Source organism: Lipophrys pholis (assembly GCF_963383615.2).
Source record: "Lipophrys pholis genome assembly, chromosome: 13".
Taxonomy (NCBI): Eukaryota; Metazoa; Chordata; class Actinopteri; order Blenniiformes; family Blenniidae; genus Lipophrys; species Lipophrys pholis.
Genome location: NC_137632.1, coordinates 12760883 through 12783979, shown reverse-complemented (window position 1 = coordinate 12783979; position 23097 = coordinate 12760883). Strand labels below are relative to the sequence as shown.

General features: G+C 41.2%; 2 protein-coding genes across 2 annotated transcripts in view; both read left to right on the top strand.

The window, feature by feature from the left end:
* Positions 1 to 16962, top strand: part of myo3b (myosin IIIB) — a 60183-nt gene extending 43221 nt beyond the window's left edge. The window contains exons 34-37 of the mRNA XM_080479147.1: positions 9052 to 9152; positions 9531 to 9577; positions 10020 to 10173; positions 16846 to 16962. Of these exons, the coding sequence (XP_080335273.1) occupies positions 9052 to 9152; positions 9531 to 9577; positions 10020 to 10152 (281 nt within the window). The 3' untranslated portion in view covers positions 10153 to 10173; positions 16846 to 16962. The remainder of the gene's footprint in view (positions 1 to 9051; positions 9153 to 9530; positions 9578 to 10019; positions 10174 to 16845) is intronic.
* A 3336-nt stretch (positions 16963 to 20298) lies between these two features.
* Positions 20299 to 22851, top strand: sp5a (Sp5 transcription factor a). The gene is made up of 2 exons (XM_080477839.1): positions 20299 to 20664; positions 20927 to 22851. Exons 1-2 carry the CDS (start codon positions 20614 to 20616, stop codon positions 22001 to 22003), a joined length of 1128 nt encoding a protein of 375 aa, XP_080333965.1. The 5' UTR covers positions 20299 to 20613; the 3' UTR covers positions 22004 to 22851.
* The last annotated feature ends 246 nt before the right edge of the window (positions 22852 to 23097 follow it).

The following is a 23097-nucleotide window of genomic DNA, read 5'->3' as shown; positions in this document are numbered from 1 at the left end:
TTATCATTGTACAATAAACCACAAGAAAATGTCAAGCAGCTCTTGCTGGCAGTGCAAAATGAGTAAAAGCAAAATCAGGGATTAGAAGGGTTATTCCACATGAAGTTGTGTGTGCATGCTTCCATAGGTTAATGAGCAAGGATTGGCAATACATTTTAGAAGGGTTTTAAAGGTATTTTTTTGCAGTTGTCTGTGTAAATGTCTCAAATGTCTATGAGGAAAGTGGTAATGGTCTATTTCCTCTCCACCTGCTGCAGGTCCCTCCTATTGCATGAGAACCACAGAGTCCATCTGTAGGTTCCAAGGATCTCCGTTGCTGATCAATACCATTTAATTCAGTAGGGGTTGAGGGAAGGAACTTTGATTCATAAAGTATATTACCTTGCTGTTCTTCATTACAAGAATATCTTCTTATGTATACAGTATGTAATGGTTTATAGTTTCTTTCTCAAATGACTGAGCTTGAATCTATTTTAGAAGCATCAGGGGATTTCATGTATTCAGACTTAAAAACAGTAAAAGCCAAAACGAGGGAAACTAAGTAACTAAGCAAGATCCAAGGTTTTTAAAAAATTATAATTGACTATAAACAGCATGCCAAATCAGAATGAAGAAACGTTGATATTCCCTATCAGTCTAAAACAGGTCCGGAATGCAGGAAAATGTCCTTTCTGGCCAAAATCAAAACAAATGTTTTTTGAAAAGATTTCACAGGCAAAAGCTTGAAGCTTTAATATTACAAATGCTATCTGATGAAAAGGAAACCTTTGCAGTAATCTAGTTATCCCCTAGATTTGTCTTCATAACCTTTTTAGGCTTTTTAAATGTTCACACTGGGAACCCCTAATCAGATGCAACCCTCTTATTTTAGTGTTGACGTCACTGACAATGACATTGTAGACCTTGTTCGTGAAACTGAACATCCCTTCGCTGACTAAATGAAGCGTCAGCATGTACAGATTACATCAGATCTGACAGCTCAGTTATATTCTGTTTAAAATTTACTGAGTCTATATATTTTGTGTGACACATGTACAGAGTTTCAGGTATTCATATTAGCCTTTTTATAACTGAGACGTTCATGTTCGAAGGTCTGCGACGTCTTTCAGGAAACCCCATTTGAATATGTTGAGGGAGGCCACGGTGGCTCAGGCACCCAGGGCACACTTTGATCCCTGCAGATCTGAGGGCCTTTTTTTTTTTTTCATCCCGAGGTTGAGCGAGTCATGGAAGCCTTGCCCCGCCAGATGTTTGGAGACCAGGCTCCTTCCTGTGTCTCATCCTGCTGTCGCCCCTGGTGATCGCATCGGTTTGCGCTCTCTCGCTCTCGCTCTCTCTCTCGCTCTCTCTCTCTCTGTCTCGCTCACTCTCTCTCTGTCTCGCTCACTCTCTCGCTCTCTCGCTCGCTCTCGGGCTGGATCCCAACCTGGTGTGTGTCAGGACACCAGTGGAGAGAGAGAGAGAGAGGGAGAAAAAAAAGAAAATTAGCCATGGAAATCGAATTACTCCACCCCTCCAGAAACAGTCGCATACACACTCCACACCCTGCTCAAAACACCGGGGCGTGACATGGAACCTCTCAATGGGTTTGATGGACATTGGTTCTTTTCTATGCAGTTTAACAAAGCCTGGTGCTTAATCGACACGCCTTGCCTTCTCGTTTTTATTTAGAAAACAGAGCAGAAAAGTAACAGATAGATCCGTTTTACTTCATATCTTACACTAAGCAAAGTGGCTGTTTTCACTCTTTAGGCAAATACCCGCCGTGCTGTATTTTATGGTGTGAAGCGAGTATTAAAGCACTTTGTACTGCAGGCGCTTTCTGCTGTCTGCAGCACCAACCTTTGATTTATTTTTTTCCATGTTTTGTCAGTGAAAAAAAATTACACATACACAGCATAGTCATGTAAGCGGCATATTCAAGGCGATGTCACCTCTCGTCACCTGTCTCCCAAGCCTGAATATTAAATACAACCTGTTTGGAAACGAGTCACAGAGACGTGTGTAGAAAGAAAGCCTTTTCCTAGCAAGTCGCTGATATGATCAGAGTGCTGCTTATGCTCCTCAGCGTGGTAAACAGGATGGTGCCGAGGATCAGTCAGAGCTGACTTTATGGTTTATGAAAGCTGAGCTACTTATGTTAACAGGCTTTTTGAAGATTATAGTTGTGGTAAACATACATGTCAAGAGAGAGACAGTGATAAAGTGGAGCCACAACACACAACCCAATTACCTCTGAGCCTTAGAAGATAGTTAACCTGTTTGTTTGAAAGGATAAAACAATGAAAAGAAAGTGGGAAACAGTTTTAAGTAGTGCTGTTTTAATGGTTATTGCTCTGTCCCCTCAGAACACAACATAGTACAGTCAATAAGAATTGATTTGGTTAGTTGCTCCCAGCTCTTTCTGCGCTTTATAGCCGCAGCTGGGAGAGCGCATTGGAAATGTGGGTGCAGTTTTATACTGAGGTCATCGCACACTCACAAGCACATCTCACTTTTCCTCTCCACGTGCTCCCTCCTTTTGCTCCGGAGCGTCTTCCCACATGTCCTCCCACCAGGTTCACAGCCACCAGGTGCTGCCACACAGCCCTCCACCACAACACCGGCAAAGCAGCAGCATCACCATATCAACACGCATCTGCTAGACAAACGATCCACCCTCTCCATGTTCTCCAGACAAATACTCTCCCTCCCTCTCGCTGTCTCTCAGCCTTTTGATTTATCTGTCTGTCTCCACGTATCGCCGCGTCTCAACCGGATGCCTTCAGTTTTAGGCAAATTACAGGCTCGACGAAGCGGCAGCAGAGATTGGGAGGGGATAGGAAAGACTCAACTTAACGGAAGGAGTTGCCTCTGTCTGACGCTACCTACGTAATCCTCTTAATGTCAGTGGGAGTAGTTAACAGGATGTACTTCCAAACTACTCATCATCACAATTCCAACAGAATAATCTCTTCAGACATAAAATCAAGGTGGAAAATGATACTCGGAGTTCTCCATAATTCTGCGTAGCGAGATTGAGTCACTTGATGTACTTCAACAAAGTTTTTCCCAACACAAAACCTTATTAATAATTGTTGTTGATGAAACGTGTTATATAATATATAATATCTTATTAATGATTGACTCAGAAAAAGGCTAAATGCTTCTCATTTGCATATTAAATCTATTCCAGCTTGCCTTTCTTTCATTCAAGCCTCCGCCGGTGCTTTTTGCCTCATGCTCGTCTTGTTGAGTTTTTCTGATAAATCTGATGTATTGAATCTGTGACAAATGATTGACTTTCACAAAGTTCAGAGACTTCTCCTCTACGTTAACATTTCCTCAGGAGTCAAAGCTCCAAAATCGCTGTCAGGGGAGATGATTGATTTCAGTGTGAAAAATTGCTTGTAAGTAACAACATCCTTTGCTTGCATTAGTGAAAACAGATGCAGGAACTGCCCCCTTTTCCAGTATTATCTGACCGGACCTGATCAGGTTGTCTCCTAATTTAAAGCACATGAGAAGATATGCAAGAACAATGTCTCAACTGGTGAAATGCTGTGTGAAGAATTCTTGAAAGCCTCTTCAACTTAAAAGGTCTGTTCAGGGTCTGCGTTCGCCACAGAAGAATAATATCCTTATTTGTGTGTGTGTGTGTGTGTGTGTGTGTGTGTGTGTGTGTGTGTGTGTGTGTGTGTGTGTGTGTGTGTGTGTGTGTGTGTGTGTGTGTGTGTGTGTGTGTGTGTGTGTGTGTGTGTGTGTGTGTGTGTGTGTGTGTGTGTGTGTGTGTGTGTGTGTGTGAAGAGGTAAAAGAGAGGGGTCTGGGTTGCACATGCCTCATTTAGACATCAAAGGCCCCTGCTGATGATTTTTCCTTATAATCCATGCCTTTTGGTGCCTCTGCTCCCTCCATCTGAATAAACAAAGCCCAAGTGGTTCTCCATGGTCTGGGAAAAGTCAGGTGATTGTGGCACGTGATTTTCTGAAGTAAATCAATATACCTCTAATTTATTCCACTAAAAATCCCTTTTAGCAGCTCTTTTATGTTGTTTCTGAAGGAGCGTTCTGATTTTCAAGGTATTTCAAAGTGGCATTTATAGATGTGAGACAACTCATCAGCTATACTTTGAAAATGAAAGAAGAACCAACCCCCCCCCCCCCCCCCCCCCCCCCAAAAAAAAGAAAAACAGAAAAGAATTGCAGCTCTTTTATCTCAAGAAGCAAACATGTAGAAAATAAAAAATCTCTCACCAAGAAGAGCAAACTCCACTTGGCTTTCTTTTGATAGGGAGGAATCAATATTGTATGAAATGCACTGCCTCTGTATTCCCCGCTGACTATTACGCCTCCCCACCCCAAACAGCAGACATTACCCACGATCATTTAGCAAACCCCTGGTGTGAGCCACTGTCTGACCCTTCTCCAGCTCTGCCGGTCCATGTCTAGGCTGCGCTCTCATGTCAGCAGCTCCTCTCCGCTGCCTCCCTGCCTGTAATATATCTGCGGGAGCAGCATTCCTCTGGGGCTGGCCTGGATCAAATGACAGTGATTTCCCAAATAGAGGCACAGAGATGGGAGGCCTGACCCGTCCTCTGATCTGCTGCACGCTCTAATCGCTGCAGGTCAGAATGGATAAATTGTGAGGCTGAACCTCTTACCAGGATCTGCAGCGGAGGATCCAGCAGCTGACGGATTTCAGGCAAACATCTCATTGTATGTTGTGTAATGCTGAAATTGTGACTTTATAGAAGCACTATCTTTGACATACACATGAAGGGTTGTAAAAATAACTACAAACATTGAGTCTACAGAATCAGTCTTAAGGAAAAAAAACTCCTTTTCCCATAAAACATGGCTATAGTTCCTGTAGCAGTGGTGTAAGGCTGGAGACCCTATGGTCATAATTTGAATGATAAATAGATTTTTTCTTAATTAAGCTTGAAAAATATTCTTATTAAATTCATAATTGTGCATTGACATTAATACATGGTGATAGTGATGCTAGCTGAGTTCATTCATGAACAAAGTGAGAAATGTTCCCCTAAACATCAGCTTCTCATCTAAATTTGATCATCATCCATCTAATAATTGTTTGGCTTTTTGATTAACCAACCATCCAGTCAACCAACCAACATTATCCTCTTCAGATTAGGACTGATGACTTTATGAAACCATTAAAAAAAAAAAACCCTGATGTGTCCATGTGCTCACTAACCAGCTTCAGGATTGACTCACTGCTGTTTGGCTCACTCAGTTTTAATGCAAATGAGCTGCAGCTGAGTAAACACAGTGGCAATGGTCGTCAATACGGCGGTCACCGAAATCTATTTTCGCATGCTACGATTTGTAATATGCAGCAAAATAATGATGAAATGATCCACATTATAGCTACTTTCTGATTTAGAAAGGACAAACCATCCATTTACCACATATAATCTAAAAATTGTTCAGATCTTGAAGCAATAAAATACTTTCAAACTTGCACTTGGTACCAGTAAACCTCAATGTACCATTTTTCAAGAGTTCTGGTGTTGCTGTTGTTTTAAAATAGCTCCTGTTTGTTGGAAACACAGACTGCTCAGTCTTTTGAGCAATATTATATATTTCTAAAACTTTGTTCAAGGACATTGTGATTCATTATTTGTGATTGAGTGCTTTGATGCATTTTCCAGGGAATTAAGCATTTGCTTATCAAAACCGTTTCTGCATCATTAGCCGAACATTGTCCTACATACAGAGTGTTTCACGAAGATGTAAGGTGCAAACATTGTATTTGTGATGATTTGTTTTCTCTTTTGGTGACGGCATGCCATGTAGATGTGCTGATTTACTTATGTGTTTCAGGCTCGAACACATTGTACATTTTATCTCAGAGTGCATAAAACTGAGTGTGTATACTTACACCTTTTATTCTTTTCTGAAGACATGATCACAGCTTTTTTTTTTATTATTGTTATATAAATATTTTACTCCGAACATGAGATTTCTCTAAAAACCCTCAGCCACTAAAAGGTAACCAGGATTCAAACACACACACACACACCACACTTGCACACACACCCACACACACACACACACACACACACACACACACACACACACACACACACACACACACACACACACACACACACACACACACACACACACACACACACACACACACACACACACACACACACCCGGCACCTCTGAGGCATGGACAGATAAGATTCACGGTAAAAGTTGGCTAATATCTCTGAACTGACAGGAACTTTCTGGGCATTTACAAAGTGTGACTTTAGTAAACCTGTGCTGGTTTGAATAACATCGAGAAAAGCCGAGGAAAGATTGAAGGGGTGGAGGGGGACCCTGCTCTTTGATGTATAGGATTGAGATGTGATGAGGTCTGTTCAAAGTGAGTACAAAGTAGTGTTAAGATGGAAAAAGCAAATGCAGCTTTAGTCAAGGTGGAGAGGCAGAGGTAGCAGGAGATGATGAAGAAATGTCCTGTCTCACTGGAAATGCTGGCAAAGAAGATGAAACATTATAAGGCATTAAATATAGATGCTTCCTTGTGTAGATGCCGCGGCTTTAAAACACCTTTCTAACACACGGAGGCTGAAAAAAGGCAGGGAATTGTAGCATGTTCTCGTGAGTAACTTTCTTCTGTTTGAATAACCGTGTTATCACATCAGTCATTATCTTTGCAAAGTTGGCAATAAGATTTCACCTTCTGTGCTGCGATGAATTATTCATTCATTGGCACGCGCTGTTTTGAACAATCAGGGAGAACAACCTTATACCGCCGACGTTTCAGTCACCTGCTGGAGGAGGAGTGGAAAGAGAAGAGAATTTGATCAAGTGGGAGAATAAAAAAGCCAATCAAATCCCTCCTAACTTTAAAGACGCTCTACATTGTATGACTTTGGTCATTTCGGACAAAACATGAGCAATTGTGCAGATATTTTTGATATTCGGTTGAAATGTTGGAGGTGCTGATGTACCCACACAAATGTTATTGGCAATATCAAAAATTTCCCAACAATTATGTATTATGTCAAACTCTGTAGGAGCTTTGAGAAAGTGGCCCCTGCTTGTGACGGTGTTACTGGTTTAAGTCACAAGTAAAAGGGTGAACGTCTTCAACAGGAACTGTGCAGAAATGCACAGTCAGGGTAAAATGTCCATGGTGGAAATGTGTTTTAATAGCTCAGTAAATGGATGCCGGTTTTTTGTTTTGAAGGCGTAATTCACTTAGACCATTACAAATCAATTCACTTTCACTGTATTGAGTTAGCAGCAAATAACCTTAGAAGCAGAATATAAGCATAAAAGAAAACTCCTCAACTAGACACACAAGGAGAAAGGGATAAAGTAGAGGGTTTTTTTTTTTAAAGGAAGACTTTGACATTTAGGGAAATATGCTTGTTTGATTCCTTTCTGAAGAGATGGACATCACTTTCATGTCTGAATGTCAAATATAAGCCTACATTGACCACAAAGGTAGGTTCACTTAACTGTCTGAGAACCCAATAACCAACTGTACAGGTTTTATTTGGTTTTCCATCGGGTAAAAGCTTTGTAGAGGATAAAAAGGCGATGCAAAGAGACGATGTGAATCCACTGCAGACCATCAATTGGTTTTGTAAAATTCTTGCAAAAACTAGCCAGAAGGAATAGCTCAGCTTCTATTGTATCCAAGATTTATTTATTTTTACCACAGGTGATAGAATTTGAGAGTGTGTGTGTGAGCTTGTTTAATTTTAGTGGCTCCCTCCTGGGGCTACCACAGGGGATTGTGTGACCCACTCGTTTTATTTGCCTCTCCGAACACAAGCTGAGCAGTCGGGGGTTAAGAGCTTAGTATCTCAGGAGTTTCCCGCAAAGTCACTCTGACAGAGAGTGGGTGATATCTGCAGAGGAACCAAAATACCGAAAATAAAATGAGCGGAGTCAAGCCACACTTCAGTCATTCAGACCTGGTGGAAACAAGAGCAAACTTCATCCATCTATCCATCCTCTGGTTTATCAATGTGGTGCTGGAGCCAATCCCATCTAACTTTGAGTAAATACAGTTTACACCCTGGGCAGGTTGTCAGTTCATCAGAGGACAAACAGAGAGACAGACAGTCACACACATTCACACCCACAAACATCAAGTCTGATTCCATCAAGTGTGGTATAAATTGCCACCCAATCCTGTTTATTGGCATACAAATAACTCCACGTGAACACATTTCATGTTGCAGCTGAAAGGTTTCTGTTTCATGCATGCAAATGTTAAATGCATTTCAACTAAAATAATAACACTAATTCTTCAGCTGATGAAGACAGTTATTAAAGCAGTGGAGATGCTGTCTGGGCTGTACATCACTTTATTCTTATGTCTTAAAACCACACAATATCTACAATCGGCAGTGCGTCTGTCTGAAACACAATAAATGAGATTATTTGCACTTTTCAATGTTGACCCATTTTTTTTTTTTTTCATTGTCATCACTTTGCAGTGTTAACATGTCCAGGACTGTCAGCAGATGATTGTCGTATTAATCTCAGTAGATGGTATTTCTGAAACACTTAAACCTGCTGCTGAAAGTTTTAAACTCCTGTCTTTATTTGCCAAGATGCTCACAGTGTACACGTGTGTAGTTTGGTCCTTACTTGTCTCGAATGTGAAGGTTAAAATCTGAATTAAGTGTTTGTGTAGATCCACCCAAGAATTAACTTTCTAGGTTGTAATAACATCTGATTGCCACCCCAGTTTCTCTTCTGAATGCTGCGATTGTAGCAATTTGACAGATCCAAACATCATCTGCATTGCACCTGTGCTCAGAGATAGGATTAGATATGGTTTATATGTGTGGATTTCTGCAATATTAAGCTGCCATTGAGTCATCTCATCGATTAAATTACATAATCTCCCGTAAGTAAATTTAAGATGTTCCTGTGACTTTTCTGTCACACACAGATTTAGGAAGTGGAGGGTAGAATCAGTTTACTGCTGCTGTCGTCATCGGCAGTATCGTGTTGGTGCTTGTTGTTGTTTTGCCTGCTTGGATCACTGCCCTCATTTTTCCTCTGTTGCAGGTCCAGTGATGAAGCTGCAGCAGAGAACTCCTCGCCGGCGGGGCCAGCAGCCCAAGCTGCTCAACAGCCCTGAAGACAGCCTGTACTACAACCAGCTAAATGTGAGTTCAAAGTGCCGATAAAGGCCTTTGTCTGACTTTGGTTCCACATGATAATACAATTAAACCTACCTGTGCCAGACCCTGGAGCCCCACCCCCACGCTTCTCTGCCTCTTGTCTTGAACATGTGCTTATGCTCTTTATCTGTTGCTTTCATGTCAGGATGTCTGCCTTCACGGTGAATAATTGATGTGGTTTATCAAAGCTGAGCAAGATGCATGCTTCATCAGACTCACTTGAGCCCTTTGATCAGAAAAAAATTATGCTGTGACTTCTGATATTATCAGCATCTGCTCGCATTCAACACAAAATCACTTTGAATTAAAAATTAATGACTCTCTGCTCATCTTTTGACTGTGTGCTCTTGGCCCTTTCCTCAGAGAACTCTGGATTACCAGGGGAGCAAGAGGAAGCCGAGAAAACTTGGGTAAATAACTGCTTTCCTACTTACAGCAACTCTAAACAGAGCAGGCCCTTTGTGGAATAGGAGAATCCAGAAATGGAGTTGTTTTCTTATAATGTAAATGGAGAGCTGAAAATAACAGGCTTTTTTTTTTTTTTTTGGAGGAGATGCACTGCGTCATTAGAGAGAGGGTTACATATTACGCCTTTGTCAGCATGCTAATTTTAATTGTTGAAGGTCTGACTTGTATTTGTTCTATAAATGACATCCTGGTTCAGAGCTGTGTGTTTAAGATGAGCGCCTGAACGCCTCATCGCTGCATCTGCAAATGTTGTTTTTATTCTGAACGTCGACTCTCTCACATCATGAAAACCGCACAGCTTTTTTTTTTCTCCTTCTTCTTTTTTTTTTTTTTTTTGGATCCCACTAACTTCTCTCCACTTTCTTGTCTTCTTGGCCATCACAGTCAAATCAAAGTGCTGGATGGAGAAGATGAGTACTACAAATTACTGTCAACTGTGGAGTCAATCCCTGAGGAAGAGTACGCGATCACCCCCCCTCCCGCCCTCTCGAGTGGGCCTCTCGTCAGTCAGGACTGAGCCTTACAACCATGTCAGCCGGTAAGACAGACGCATCAGACATGTAGACAGACACTCCAAAGAACATCCTCAGTGTTGGATGTGCTTTGGTATGTGGGGCAAGTAGCAGTGTGGTGCAGAATAAGCAACCTGTGCAGGCAGTGCCCTGGTTTCCTCATGCAAAGAGGTCAGAAAAGTGTCAGTAAAGCTTGCAATGGATTCCAATTAGAATTCTGCGACCCTTTCTCATATAAATCACAGCAGTTTCTAAATCCGTCTTTGTTTTTATTGAGAAAATGCTTATTGACAGTAAGACTGATAGTGTCTCTCACGTCTCCCTCGCGTGCTCAGTCAAACTTCCTCTAGACTTTGCTCTACTTCTTCAACAAAGGAGAAACATTTATATCATTGTTTTGAGTGTTTGACATTTTTCTAGCGGCTAAAATCCTGCAATAAATAACAAATTAGTATTTGGCTCGCAAACCGCCGAGAAATAGTGCAGATGTTGCATCAATAAATGAATTTATGACAATAGTCATAGCGGAGAGGATACACCATCATGTGGTAAAGTGGGAGGGGAGGACTCATTAATAAAAACATTTTTTGCAAAGTCACATTGAAACGCTTGAACTAAAGAATCATATCTCAAATGCTGTGCCAGATGTTTAAGCTCTACGGGGCAGAAATCGAACACTCACTCTTTTTTAACTGAATAAGACATACTTTAATCTCTCACATGTCAAATAACTTAGAGAAAAATTATGTCATTACCTCTGTGATCTACAGTCCGACAATCACATCATATTTCAAGGCTTTAATCAGCACATGTTTGATGTTTTTAACATTTGTTTAGATTCTTCTCAGTTGTTTTCTGATGCATTAATGCACCCATCAGTTCTTCACTGCTCTGCATTCACAATAAGGATCCCCTCGTTTTGCCGGCATCGTGCTTCTAAAGTCGGCGGTGTTAACCTGACATGGAAACATCTACCTATTCTCGAGCATTTTGTCTGTTGTCTAAGTCGGATCCGCCGACAAATCCTCATGAAACCCGAAACTCTTTCGATGAGTTCTCCCACTGCGAGTTGCTTGCAGTAAGAGGGGCTTTGTGCTGTCTGAGTGCTAGAATCACCACACATAGCTTCACACAGGCAAAGCTAGACCTCACTTTGAATTTCACCCTAAATACAGGAATTTTCTTTTAAGATGTGAAGTGTCGGAAATGCAGGGCTGGCGAGTTGATTTGTAGAGCTTTTTTTTTTTTTTTTCTTTTCAATTTGCATATCATTTACTGCATCTCCCTTTGTTGACACCCGAGGGCCTAAGAGGAGATTTTGATCTTAATAGGAAGAGTAGGGTGGTATGACTGAGGATCTCATCCTCCTTATACTCAGCGGGGAAAACATTAGAGCTCTGCCTTGATAGCGAGACCGGCTTCACTTAGGTTCAGATTCACAGGAATCCTGGTGGGTTTAAAGAGGCCCAGAGTGTTCATCATATCCTGCACTTGAGTGCTGTGAGGGTCAGACTCGGGATGAGGCACTGTGGACTGACTCATCACCTAAACATCACCGGCTCTCTGTGATATTTCTCCTTTTTTTTTTATCATGTCAACGAAAAGGTCTGACGGCCCCTCATGAATTATCAGTCAGTTAAAACTTCATGATGATGGATGGATTTAACTCCGCTGGGCTTGTCACTTGACGGCTCTGTGGTTTTAACCCCGCCAGCTCTATATTAATGTGATGTGGTTACTCCTCATGGTTGTGAAAACTGCACGTGGTGTCACGCATCCTCTTGAAGTAAAACAAACTATTTGCACAGCCTTTGAAAAAAGTACTCTGATCTTTTACGTGCAAGGGGCCACATTACAGTGAGGATTCCTGCATTCAAAACTGCTGGAAACTATTCGCAGAAGACACAGCAACATGCAGACATTTTTATAATTATCAATATCAATGATTAGTGGCTGAGCTCATTTTAGCAAGTTTGATTTTTACAAGCCCACATTATACATCACGACTACAGGTTTGTTTCAAATAACCAAGTATCGTTAATAAATGCAACCGTGTCAATTTTTAAACAAGTGGAAATACGCAAAAATATAAGCAATCAATCCAAAAAGTCCCCTAAAGTATTCAAAAATTATACTCAATCTTTGTAAAAAAAAACTTTAATACTGACCATCAAAACACATCAAACATTAATAAAAATACTTATTTAATGAGGTGTTGCTCTAAAAACAGTTTTTGTGTCTTTAATTGGGCCTGAGTGATTATTTCCAATGGGTTAAAAAACAGGGCTCTTCAGTTTATTGTCATATTTAAGTCGACAGAAATTCAAAGAGTAATGCCCCAGACCACTGGCAGCGTTATAATGTGGTGTCACAGTTAGTTCAGAAGCATTTCACCTCCGGTCTTAGCCACAGATCCTGCAATAATTAAAATCCTGGTTGTGCATTACTCCCTTGCTGGGATAGTTGGTTCCTCTGAAGAGCAGTCTGAAATAGGTCACCCCAGCACCCTGTAGTGCATCTTAAAAGTACACTGAATCAATTAAGTGTGATCATGCTCCCTTGATTATTTTGGCCCTGTTTTACCACAGAGAGGAATTTCAAATAGGCTTGCTAGTTTGAATAACAAGGTTGGACTGTGGTGACAAATGGTGCCAGAGTGGGTGTTTCTTTCCCTGTTTTTCTCTGCCAAATTAACTCCCTGGCTGATTGCCTGCTTTAGCATATGAGAGGAGGTGAGCAGAGGTGTGTACATAATTACCTTGGATAGCTGATTATGTGTTGCAAAAGGCAAATGTTATGAAATCCTGTCGTCATTCGAGTGAAAGATGCTCTGACCTGACGAACTGAAGCTTCTGTGTTTTCTCGGACCCCTGCTCGTCCTGTGGGCCTGCAGGTGGGACGCTGAGGGACGGACACAGAGTCAAGGCAGCGTTGGAGGCCTGACACCTGTGTTTTCTTTATTATGTTTTTGAAAATCCAGCTCCCTCTTGTTTTTCCTCATTAAATCTGACAACATCTGGTGTGCGGGAGAGGACTCCTTTAATGTGGCTAACGTTACTGCTGGTGTTATTCTTGCCATTTTAGCTATTTGCTTCATGTGCTACACTTTCATTAGAGCTCCATCCAAGGCAGCTCCAAACACTCTTATCCAAAGTTTTAAACCACCTTTATGAAAATCGCTCGAGCTGCAGCCTTAACAAATGATGAAAAGCTTTTATTTTCCTAAGAAGCATACTTACCTTTTCACCTAATAGTGATGTCTCACTTCAAAGAGGGAACACGATTAGGCCAACATTGTCCTGTTCTATATCCTTTGAGTTCAAAGGGAGAGTTTCAATGCGGCATTTTATGTGCAGCCTTTTCAAATACTGTTTTAATGCAGTTTACGTCCTTGTGATTCCCAGATGTGTCATATTCTCACCAACACTGGGATATATATATATGACACAATATTATGATTGCAACCCATCAATCTTCACAATATGAAGTCCATCATAATGTTTTTTGTTTCCGCACACTCCAATTACGAGGAATGAGTGAACGTCCCTGAAATAGTTTCATGCTCAGTATTGTAATGCTTTTTGCTGGCTAATGATTGAGGGGAGTGACATGCGTGAGCGTCAAACAGAGGCCAGATGTAGATGAGGGCTGTGAGCACAAGAAACATTCCCTAAAGACGACATTAATAAAGAAACTGGTCGGGCCGGGTAGAGGGACACAAAGTAGGAGGCATGGAGGAAGAGAGAGATAAAAGAGTCTGTTGAGTACATACATCAAAGGTCTCTTAATGACAAGGGATGCCATTAGGGTTACAGTGGCTTTTGTTTCAGCTTCCTCTCACCTGCAGTTTGTTGAGGGCACTCCATGCTCTGTTTTGTTGTAACCATTTGCATGGAAATAAAATGCATGCATGCAGTGGAAAGGTTTTTCTTTTTTCTTTTTTCCCTGGCTGCTAATCTGAGAGGTGACCTATGTTTGGGTCCAAATTGCAGCCTCCTTTTCATTTGCTAAAGAGACGTGGAACGATTCAGTTTCTCGCCGGATAAAGCTTAAAAAAGAAACAAGGTTTCCGCTGAACAATATAAACAATATGGAAAAGCTGTTATCCTGTATGCCATGAAATTTATTGACTTAAAAGTTTTCTTGGAGCCTCCGGTGCTGGAATGGGATTTGACAAATCAGAGCGTGAAATTGTGATTAGCCTCTCTCAGTTTGTAGACGGAGCGGGGCACTAGCAGACTTGGCATGGCCAAAGGTGTAACCTGTGTTGTTTTTGCCCCAGCATTGCTTTCCCAGATGGTGTGACCAGCTGCCATTGAATAAACGCTGGACTGGTAACAGTGTGAGAATCACTGCGGCCTTGTTTCAGTTTGGGATGCATCACAGAATGCGTGTCATTTTTTTTGTTTTTTGTTTTTTTTTGCCAGGAGCAAACGGTCACCTCGTGTTCAACTAAACAGTCTTTTGATTGAGGTCAAAGTAAAACAATATAAATGTTTTAAGTGGCCTATTTGGTAATTTGTGCATGTCATTATGTTTTCTTATAAACTGGTAAAAAATGGCAAATTGAAAGCAATACTAGAATATGGGGAAAATTGTTGTGTTGATTTCTGAGATGAGTGTCATTTTTCCATTATTTCTTATTGTAGCTTGAATAATAGTTTGATCGTTTGCTTTTGCAAAGCATCTCCTGTTCCCAGTTGTAGCATCTGATTGATGGAGTTCTTTTCAAAATTCAAGGGACCATCAGCATTATACACATAAAACTAAAACAAGTGGCAATATCTGTTTTAAACATACTGTATACCCAGTAAGTCTAATAAGTCATGTTTACTGTACTTAATATCTTCTGTTCTTAACTAATATCTAATGTATTGTCGAAGCCTTTAAAGGGGGATTGAAGCAAATTTACAGAATTTTTAACCAGAAATGGTGGCTTATGTGTGATGTTGGTACAATTTGCACCACTTTACCTTGAACTTTTCTCTTAATTAAATGCATTTCTCAATGGAAGTCTGTTAAAAGCTCATACAATCTTGTTGCCACATCATATACGTACATCATTGAGTCGTACTGCTCCACAGTATAACGTGTTATCTGAACATGACAATGGGGCAGATGCACAAGACTAACAAACTGATGTTCAGTCAAGTGTTTTATGTGCACTGTGTATATGACATGATATTTAACTTACAAGCATTAATTATGGGAATTAAATGGGAATAGAAGTTGCTTTTAAAGCAAAGAAAGGAAACCTGACTGTTTCTGCTGTTATGATGGTTTTCATCGTTTTTATTTATTCCAGACATCAGACGACACAAACAGAGAATATTTAATCATGACTTCTGTCATTGTGGCATATTTAACCTCATTACAATACTAGAATCAACAATGAAGGGTTGAAGAATGAAAAATTATTCTATTTATATTTGCTTTTGTTTTAGTCATTTGACAGTGCTGACTAAGCGATATGATATCCGAAGACCATTTTTGTGTGTGTTTTGCATCATTACTGGGATACATACAAAAAGTTAAATGAAGATTGTGGGAGCTCTTTTGTTGAATCATTCCCAGCGAAGGAAATAAACTATAAAAATACACAGAAAAAACACTGTAACCATAGACTGCCTGCCTTTGAACTCTGACAGCACGTAGATATTTCCCGGTTGTTCTGACTGTGGCATTTCTTTGGGATGAGAGGAGATGATGTCTTATTATTGTCATTTATTCTCTGAGAGCCTCTATGATGATGTACAGGCCCCCTGTACATCATCATAGAGGGGGAACGTTTTCCTCTTTAGGGTTGGATTAACACATCCAGGGTGGGCTGAGAGAAGGTAAAATGACCTGTCCCGCCTTACATGACCCCCGGCCAACCCTGCACGCTGCCACGGCTTTGCTGTTTGCTCTTGAATATGCAGAGATCCCTGGCTTCATCGGCTCGGAAGAGAGAAAAAGAGAAGGGGGGAAAAAATGAAGTTGTATCGCGTTGCAGGGAAAATTAGTGAGACCAAAGTTGGAGTTTCTGTGTGTTGGGGGCTGCGAACAATGGCAGCTTTCTGTCAGACAGCAACTTCAAAGGTCTGCTGAGTGACTGCTCTGAGTTATACTTTGTTGTAGATCACTGAGGAAATTCACAGATGTTTTCTCATACGAGACACCATTATAGCGGCTCAAGTACCCAGTAGCCTCGAGCATCTCTCCCCCATCCCTCCCTTCCCCCCACCCTCTCACTCTGTCTCCCACACACTCAAACTCTCTCTCTTTCACACACATGCACCCTACTCACACCCCACCACCACCACCACCACCACCACCACCACCACCACCACCCTCACCCGCACCCATCGCCAAGTCTCTTATATCTCTTGTACAAGACAGATGTGGAACCTGTTTTCTCTCCAACTGTCCAGAGAATAAGAAAAGTAAAAAAGTAAAAGAAAAAAAAAGAAAAAGATTCGTGTTATGGCGTCGCCCCACAACTCTGTCAAATCCTCTGTTCTCGCTGTCAGTTACCTCCAAATGTCAAGACGGAGTGCAGCTCCGCTTCTTCACATCCACTGTGCTTCAACAGCAACAAAGACAAAACCATTCACTAAAATCATATTAATTTAAAAATTGAACACTGAATGAAAAGTTTGGGAGTGTGCTGCTTATCAATGGAGTTTGTTTTTTCTTCCTCTCTGTGTGTCCTGCAGGTTGCCTTCTTCGCTGTTGAACTGGACCAAAACTCAACAACACATTGACTGTAAATGTATATTTATTTCTTGTAAGCTGTTGTTTTGTATGAGTCAAATAAATACATTTAAATGATTAAGTTTGGAATTCAATGCATTTTTTTTATTTCAATTTATTTGCGTTTTAATGATATTAATACATTCTAAGCAAACATTGTTAAAATTATGAAAACTATATGTTTACTATGGTATGTTGTCACTATTGTCCAATCACTTCAGATTACTTTCTTTGAAGTAAGACAACAGTTGGACATTTGAACACCTGCTGTCAAACATATTGTACCTAATGCAACAAAGAATATGTACCATTGATATTGTTAAACTGCAGATGAGTGGCTGTCACCTGTTATCACCACAGCTTAAGTGGGTTTTTTTTCTGGCTATGTTTAAAGCCTGTTCAAAATTTCCCTCTTAGATCTAACAGTCATTAGAGTGTGTCTTTCTTCTGGATCCTCTCAGGGAGTGCAGCTTCATACATGTCTGCTCTTCCAAACCACATTTCTGTTGACCAACTCTCTTCTTGACACTTTAAAGGCCTGTATGAAATGCACAGACGGTGCTGACTGATTCCATGTTCAAACCAGTGAGAATAGTACAAGAAAACTATTGCAGCGGTGGTCCCTCCTAGTTAAATTTCTCAACGGATTCTGCAGGAAAAATATTTCCTTTGGCAAAACCACTGCTGAGGTGACCCTGTAAAACTTGTCAGTAAATTACTTCTGGTGCTGGACATTGTGTCAAGCACACAGTCATGAATTTCTTACAAACTATATCAAAGTCCTGCTCAGCCAAATCTATTCCTCAGCTGGACTCCCATTGAGATGCATTAAAATGTAAGACCCGGCATTTAGGGCTGAACCGAGCATCTCAAAGGACGATATCAATAATTTGTTAATGCTGATGCCTCACATGTAATTCATGTAGTTTTCACATATGGCTGAAACTTGCCTTGCATGCATGGCAGCTAACATATAAAGCTAATTTATGTGAAAAAAACCACCCTAAATCAGAATTAATATCAACTCTTTTAATGTCTTTAATTCATAGTTGCTGTCGTGGATCACAGAAAAGTCTTAATTTTCCATCAGCATGGCTTCCCTCTCTGTTACATTAACAGTTGTCTGTTTTGACATAAGAGAGCAGATTACAACATTTGACATTTATCTGACATTTAAACCTGGAGGCTAAAGACTAAGTGACAGCACAAATACAAACTTCCCCAAGCAGACTGTAAGAATGTTTACTGCTGATGTCTGAGGTGGTTGGTATCTGCGTCGGTAATAAACAGGTTTACAGCATTTGGTTGTTTTATGATTCTCCTTTCATCTCTTTGTGGCAGGATCCTTTGTTTCTCAATGAACAAAGTGAAGACTTGTACACCAATAAAACACAATTCACAGTATAACTCTGCATGGGTCAATAAGTCTGTACTATTTTGTAATGAGACAACCTCTATTAACGCTTTATCTTTGTTGCAGCTTAGAAATCCTCAATTAACAATTTACTGATGCTTCAGAAATACACTTGCAATAAAAAGAAAAAGGTTAGGGCACTCAATGAGAAAACATTTTTTTTTTTTATCTTTCCCCCAGCAGCATGACATTTCTACCTTACAATTTAAAAACACTATTAACATACTGAATTAGCATATATTAAATTTCCCATTTAAAAAAATAAATAATATATGACTAAGAAAATAAAAGATAAACCTCTAAGACAAAGTAAATGCTTTGCAACAAGAAAGCTCCTGAGAAGAAGTGAATGCTTGTGAAATGTAGTTAGACTCACAGCTATTAGATTAGCAGTGTTTTAATAAGCCATTAGATAATTGAATAATTAAAAACATACTGTTTTGTGCTAAAAGAGGGAGAATAACCACTGCACTTGATGAAGCAGGTATTTGCGTTTGATTACTGATAATTGAACAACAAAGCTTTTGAAATAATTAAATCAATTAATTATAACTTAAAAACATGTATAAGTAGTCGCTGGCAAAACCTAACAGGGTTACAGATGTTTTAAAAACTTCCATCCACATTTTCAGAAGATGAAACAGTTTATCACATTTTTGCAATGTGGATTTCCAACCAGTCAAAAGTGCAACGTCAATGCAGTCCCAACAACCTGTTATCAATCAGAACAATTCATTTGATATGATGATAGTCGGGTTCCACAGCAGTGACTTTCCTGTTGGCTCTTTTTATGTTTATTTTCATATGTAAAATCAGCCAGCATGGCTGCCATAACTGGATGTAAACAAGGTTAATCTCCACTAGTTTTTTGTTATCAGTCAACAGTGTGACTGCGCCACTCCTGAAGCCAGTGTTGTAGTTTAACATGGCTCCAGTGCAGCCCAGCAGGACTCCCCCTTTCCCTCATGACTGTGTGTAAAGCCGTGGGAGAGGACTGGGAACATTAATCCCTTCAAAGGAACAGATCTAATTCAAAATCTGCCGCTCCAAACTAGTTGTGAGGACAGTGATTGTTTCTGTGGGGAAGCCAGATAAAGATCAGAGAGTTGAACTACAATTTCCATTTCTTCAGTTCTGCCACAAAAGTTTGGGATGTTATCTTATGAAAACTGTACACTTTTCCGTTGATTAAGTGCACTGAGGGAGAAAGAAAAGTGAACGGTGTTACAACACATGTGTACATGATACACTGTGTTACAGGTGGGAGCTGCAGTGCATGTAGGGTCGCTCACCTGCCGGTTGCTGGTTTGGGGAAACTTCAGGAAGCAGAATTGAGACACCATCTCAAATGTTGTCATGTGATTTAAAATAGATGTTTGTCCTTATGTGACATATTGAACAAGATTCATTTGATTTACCTGCTGAGACTTTCTCCAGGCTCTTACTTTGTCATAGTGTCAAAGTTGATGCTCAGGAAAGGGTAAAATCTATGAGTGACTGTTTCTGATAAAGCAAGCGAGACTAGTGAAGGAGAAATACATGTTTAAATAATTCAGAGGGGCCATAATTAAGTGTTTAATGCTGCGTCGCAGTTCAAAGGCACAACAAAGACAAAAATTTAATTCAAATTAGAAATGTAAAAGAGACGCTGATTCTTCAGAGATGAGAACTTTGTGTTGAGTCACTTGATTTGGGCTCTTTCCTCCATCAAACAGGCAGGCACAGCTCTTAGAGATCTCCAGAGATAACAATGTCACATTGTCACATAGGGTTCTGCTACAAATCCTTAATTACAAAAAGAGGATCAGATGACTACAGCATCCAATACCGGGGTCTCCAGGCGGCATGGGGGTCTTTGATCAAGAAAATCCAATTATTTGTGTATATACATTTCCCACATAGTGATTACTTCATTAATTGTCCCGCCTTTATCTCCTCCCTTCCCAACCCCCCTAATAATCAGCTTCTTTATCCAGACCAACAAACACACCATAGGAGCTTTGTGGATTCAAAGGATTTGCTTTCCCCTCTCAAAGAGCCGCTATTCTTTGATGATTGGGCAGCGGCAAACTTCAAAGTAATAAATCTTATTTCTGACTGGCTGGCGGCCCACCAAAGTCCTTATCAAATTCTAAGAAGTGATCCCTCACTCTTCAGATAGACCAAGGATATATCGGAGAGAGGAAGCACGGCAGACTGAAGACCTGCTCCACCACACATTTTTTTTTTATTGCGAATGCACATATTCAACTGAAATTAGCGGTTTTTCCTTTTTATTTGGTTCCCGTCGAAAGGAGGAGGAGGTTTTTTTTTTACCATGGCAGCAGTGGCTGTTCTGCGGAATGAAACACTACAGGCTTTTCTGCAGGTTTGTGCACAAGTTTTTCTCTCCACTTTTCATAACTTCGTTCAACCTTGACTCGTTTACTTTTGAACTAAACTACATACTTTATATTTAATAGATAAAAGTCCTAAATAGTTTTTTTTAAATTTTATTTTGGGGGGGCATTTAATATCGCGCAACTTGTCGCTACAGAGTAAAATGCTGTTTGCAGTGAGAGGGGATTTCAATTCAAACTTTTGCCAACATTGAAGCAGCTTGATATTAACGGTGTGTCTCGGTTCTCCAGGACCGCACTCCCAACTCTTCCCCGGAGAACTGTAAGCACTCCCCGCTGGCGCTGCTGGCCGCCACTTGTAACCGGATCGGACACCACCACGGATCGAACCCGTCAGATTTCCTCCAGGTCCCCTACGACCCCACTCTGGGCTCCCCTTCGCGTCTCTTTCACCCGTGGACTAATGAGGGGAACCACCAGAGCAGCCTGGCCGGCAGCTCCACCTTCGGACTATCCTCCAAGCCCCAGCTGTCAGCGCACATCCAGAGCTCGTTCAGCTCGCACCACGAACTGCCCCTCACCCCCCCGGCAGACCCCTCGTACCCCTATGACTTCTCCCCGGTGAAGATGTTACCTTGCTCCATGCAGTCCCTGCAGTCCACCTGCCCCCCCACCTACGTCCCGGCCGTCAGCTACGCGGCTCCGACCCCCATCCCGCCCGCCATGCCGGGCTTCGTGGCGGGACCGTCCGGCCTCGTGCACCAGCAGCAGAGGCAGCTGTCCCCCAACCCCGGGGAGGAGATCCCGTGGTGGAGCCTCCAGCAAGGGAACCACGTCAGCCACACGTCCTCGCTCGGTGCCCACCGCTTCCAGCTGCAGCGGGGCTTGGTGCTGGGACACACGGACTTCGCGCAGTACCAGACGCAGATCGCCGCCCTGCTGCACACCAAGTCGCCGCTCGCGACTGCGCGGCGGTGCCGGAGGTGCCGGTGTCCGAACTGTCAGTCGTCCACGTCCAGCGACGAGCCGGGCAAGAAGAAGCAGCACATCTGTCACATACCGGGCTGCGGGAAAGTTTACGGCAAAACGTCTCACCTCAAGGCGCACCTGCGGTGGCACTCCGGGGAGCGGCCGTTCGTGTGCAACTGGCTGTTCTGTGGCAAGAGTTTCACCCGGTCGGACGAGCTGCAGAGACACCTGAGGACTCACACCGGGGAGAAGCGCTTTGTTTGCCCGGACTGCTGCAAGAGGTTCATGAGGAGTGACCACTTGGCCAAACATGTCAAAACTCACCAGAACAAAAAGAGCAAGTGCCACGACAAGACACTCGATCACGTCAAAAGAGAGGACACGAGGAGTATGTTGTAACACAGCCTGTCTGTTTAGTCAGTGAACAGTAGACTTTAAAATAGTGCAATACAGTCAGTCCTACATTAGTTTAACAGACACAGTGAGCTGCCTCTCATGGGCTGTTTTTATTTTATTTTTTTTTCATTTGTAATTTTATTTTGGTTGATTTCTTACATTCTGATAATCATTTCTAACATTGCTGGTCTGTGTAGCACATTTCTGTATATATATATAAAAAGTTTCATAAGTTTATTTGGGACCATGGAGAAGTTAAAGCCCATAAGTTTGAATTCACTGTCTATATCATATCAACTAAGACAAGTTTTCAACTTGTGTTTCGATCATTGTCTTCGGTGGAAGATTTCACTCCCCTGTAAATTATATTTAATAGCTTTTGTTGAATGAAAGTGTCTTGTTTTTTGCTCCATATGGGGTGTTTTTAAGCATGCTCTTGAGAAGATCTGCTATTGTTGACATGACCCAAATACTGTGTGAGAATAAAACATTTTCCTCATCTCAGAATAATTCATTTGATATCCCTCAGTTATATGAGTGTGATGAGGCAGCTAGGCTTTGCTTTGTATGTATAAAGAGGTTCATTTAGTGTCACCTGGAATAATGTGCTTATGTGCTTTGTGAACTGTTGCAGAGTTACTGTTGTCAAAGTTTCACTCCAGTAAAATCCAATCAGAAATTTTACATTTTTCTGAGGATCAGCTCATTTACTGTTGTTATTTTTTTTCTTTGCGGTTAGACATCTGAAGATTTTTGGATTTCCGGCTGTATTTTAAGGGTCATGGAAGAGCAATACAGTCACAAGAAGACAAAATGTATTGTTTTGTGGTAAAGCTTTTCCTTAAAATCTCATTTTGTTGCATCAGTTTGTTGAACTTTGAAAGGAAGCATCGTTTAGTGAGAAGAGATAGTGCCAATGCAATATAAAGACACTAGTCACTGTGAAAACGGACAAAAAAAATACTGAAATTTGGCCAATGTGTAAAAAAAAATGACCTGAAAGAAAGAAGTTTCTTTCCTCAATATGCCAACATGATCGCTTAACAGGAGCATTCATATTCAAATAAGCTTCAATAAAACTCTACATGCTATTTTTT

Excerpts from the sequence above, each read along its gene's own strand:
- sp5a (XM_080477839.1), top strand. The coding sequence starts at position 20,614 with ATGGCAGCAGTGGCTGTTCTGCGGAATGAAACACTACAGGCTTTTCTG. Across the intron at positions 20,665-20,926 it reads CACTACAGGCTTTTCTGCAG|GACCGCACTCCCAACTCTTC; the intron begins GTTTGTGCACAA and ends TCGGTTCTCCAG.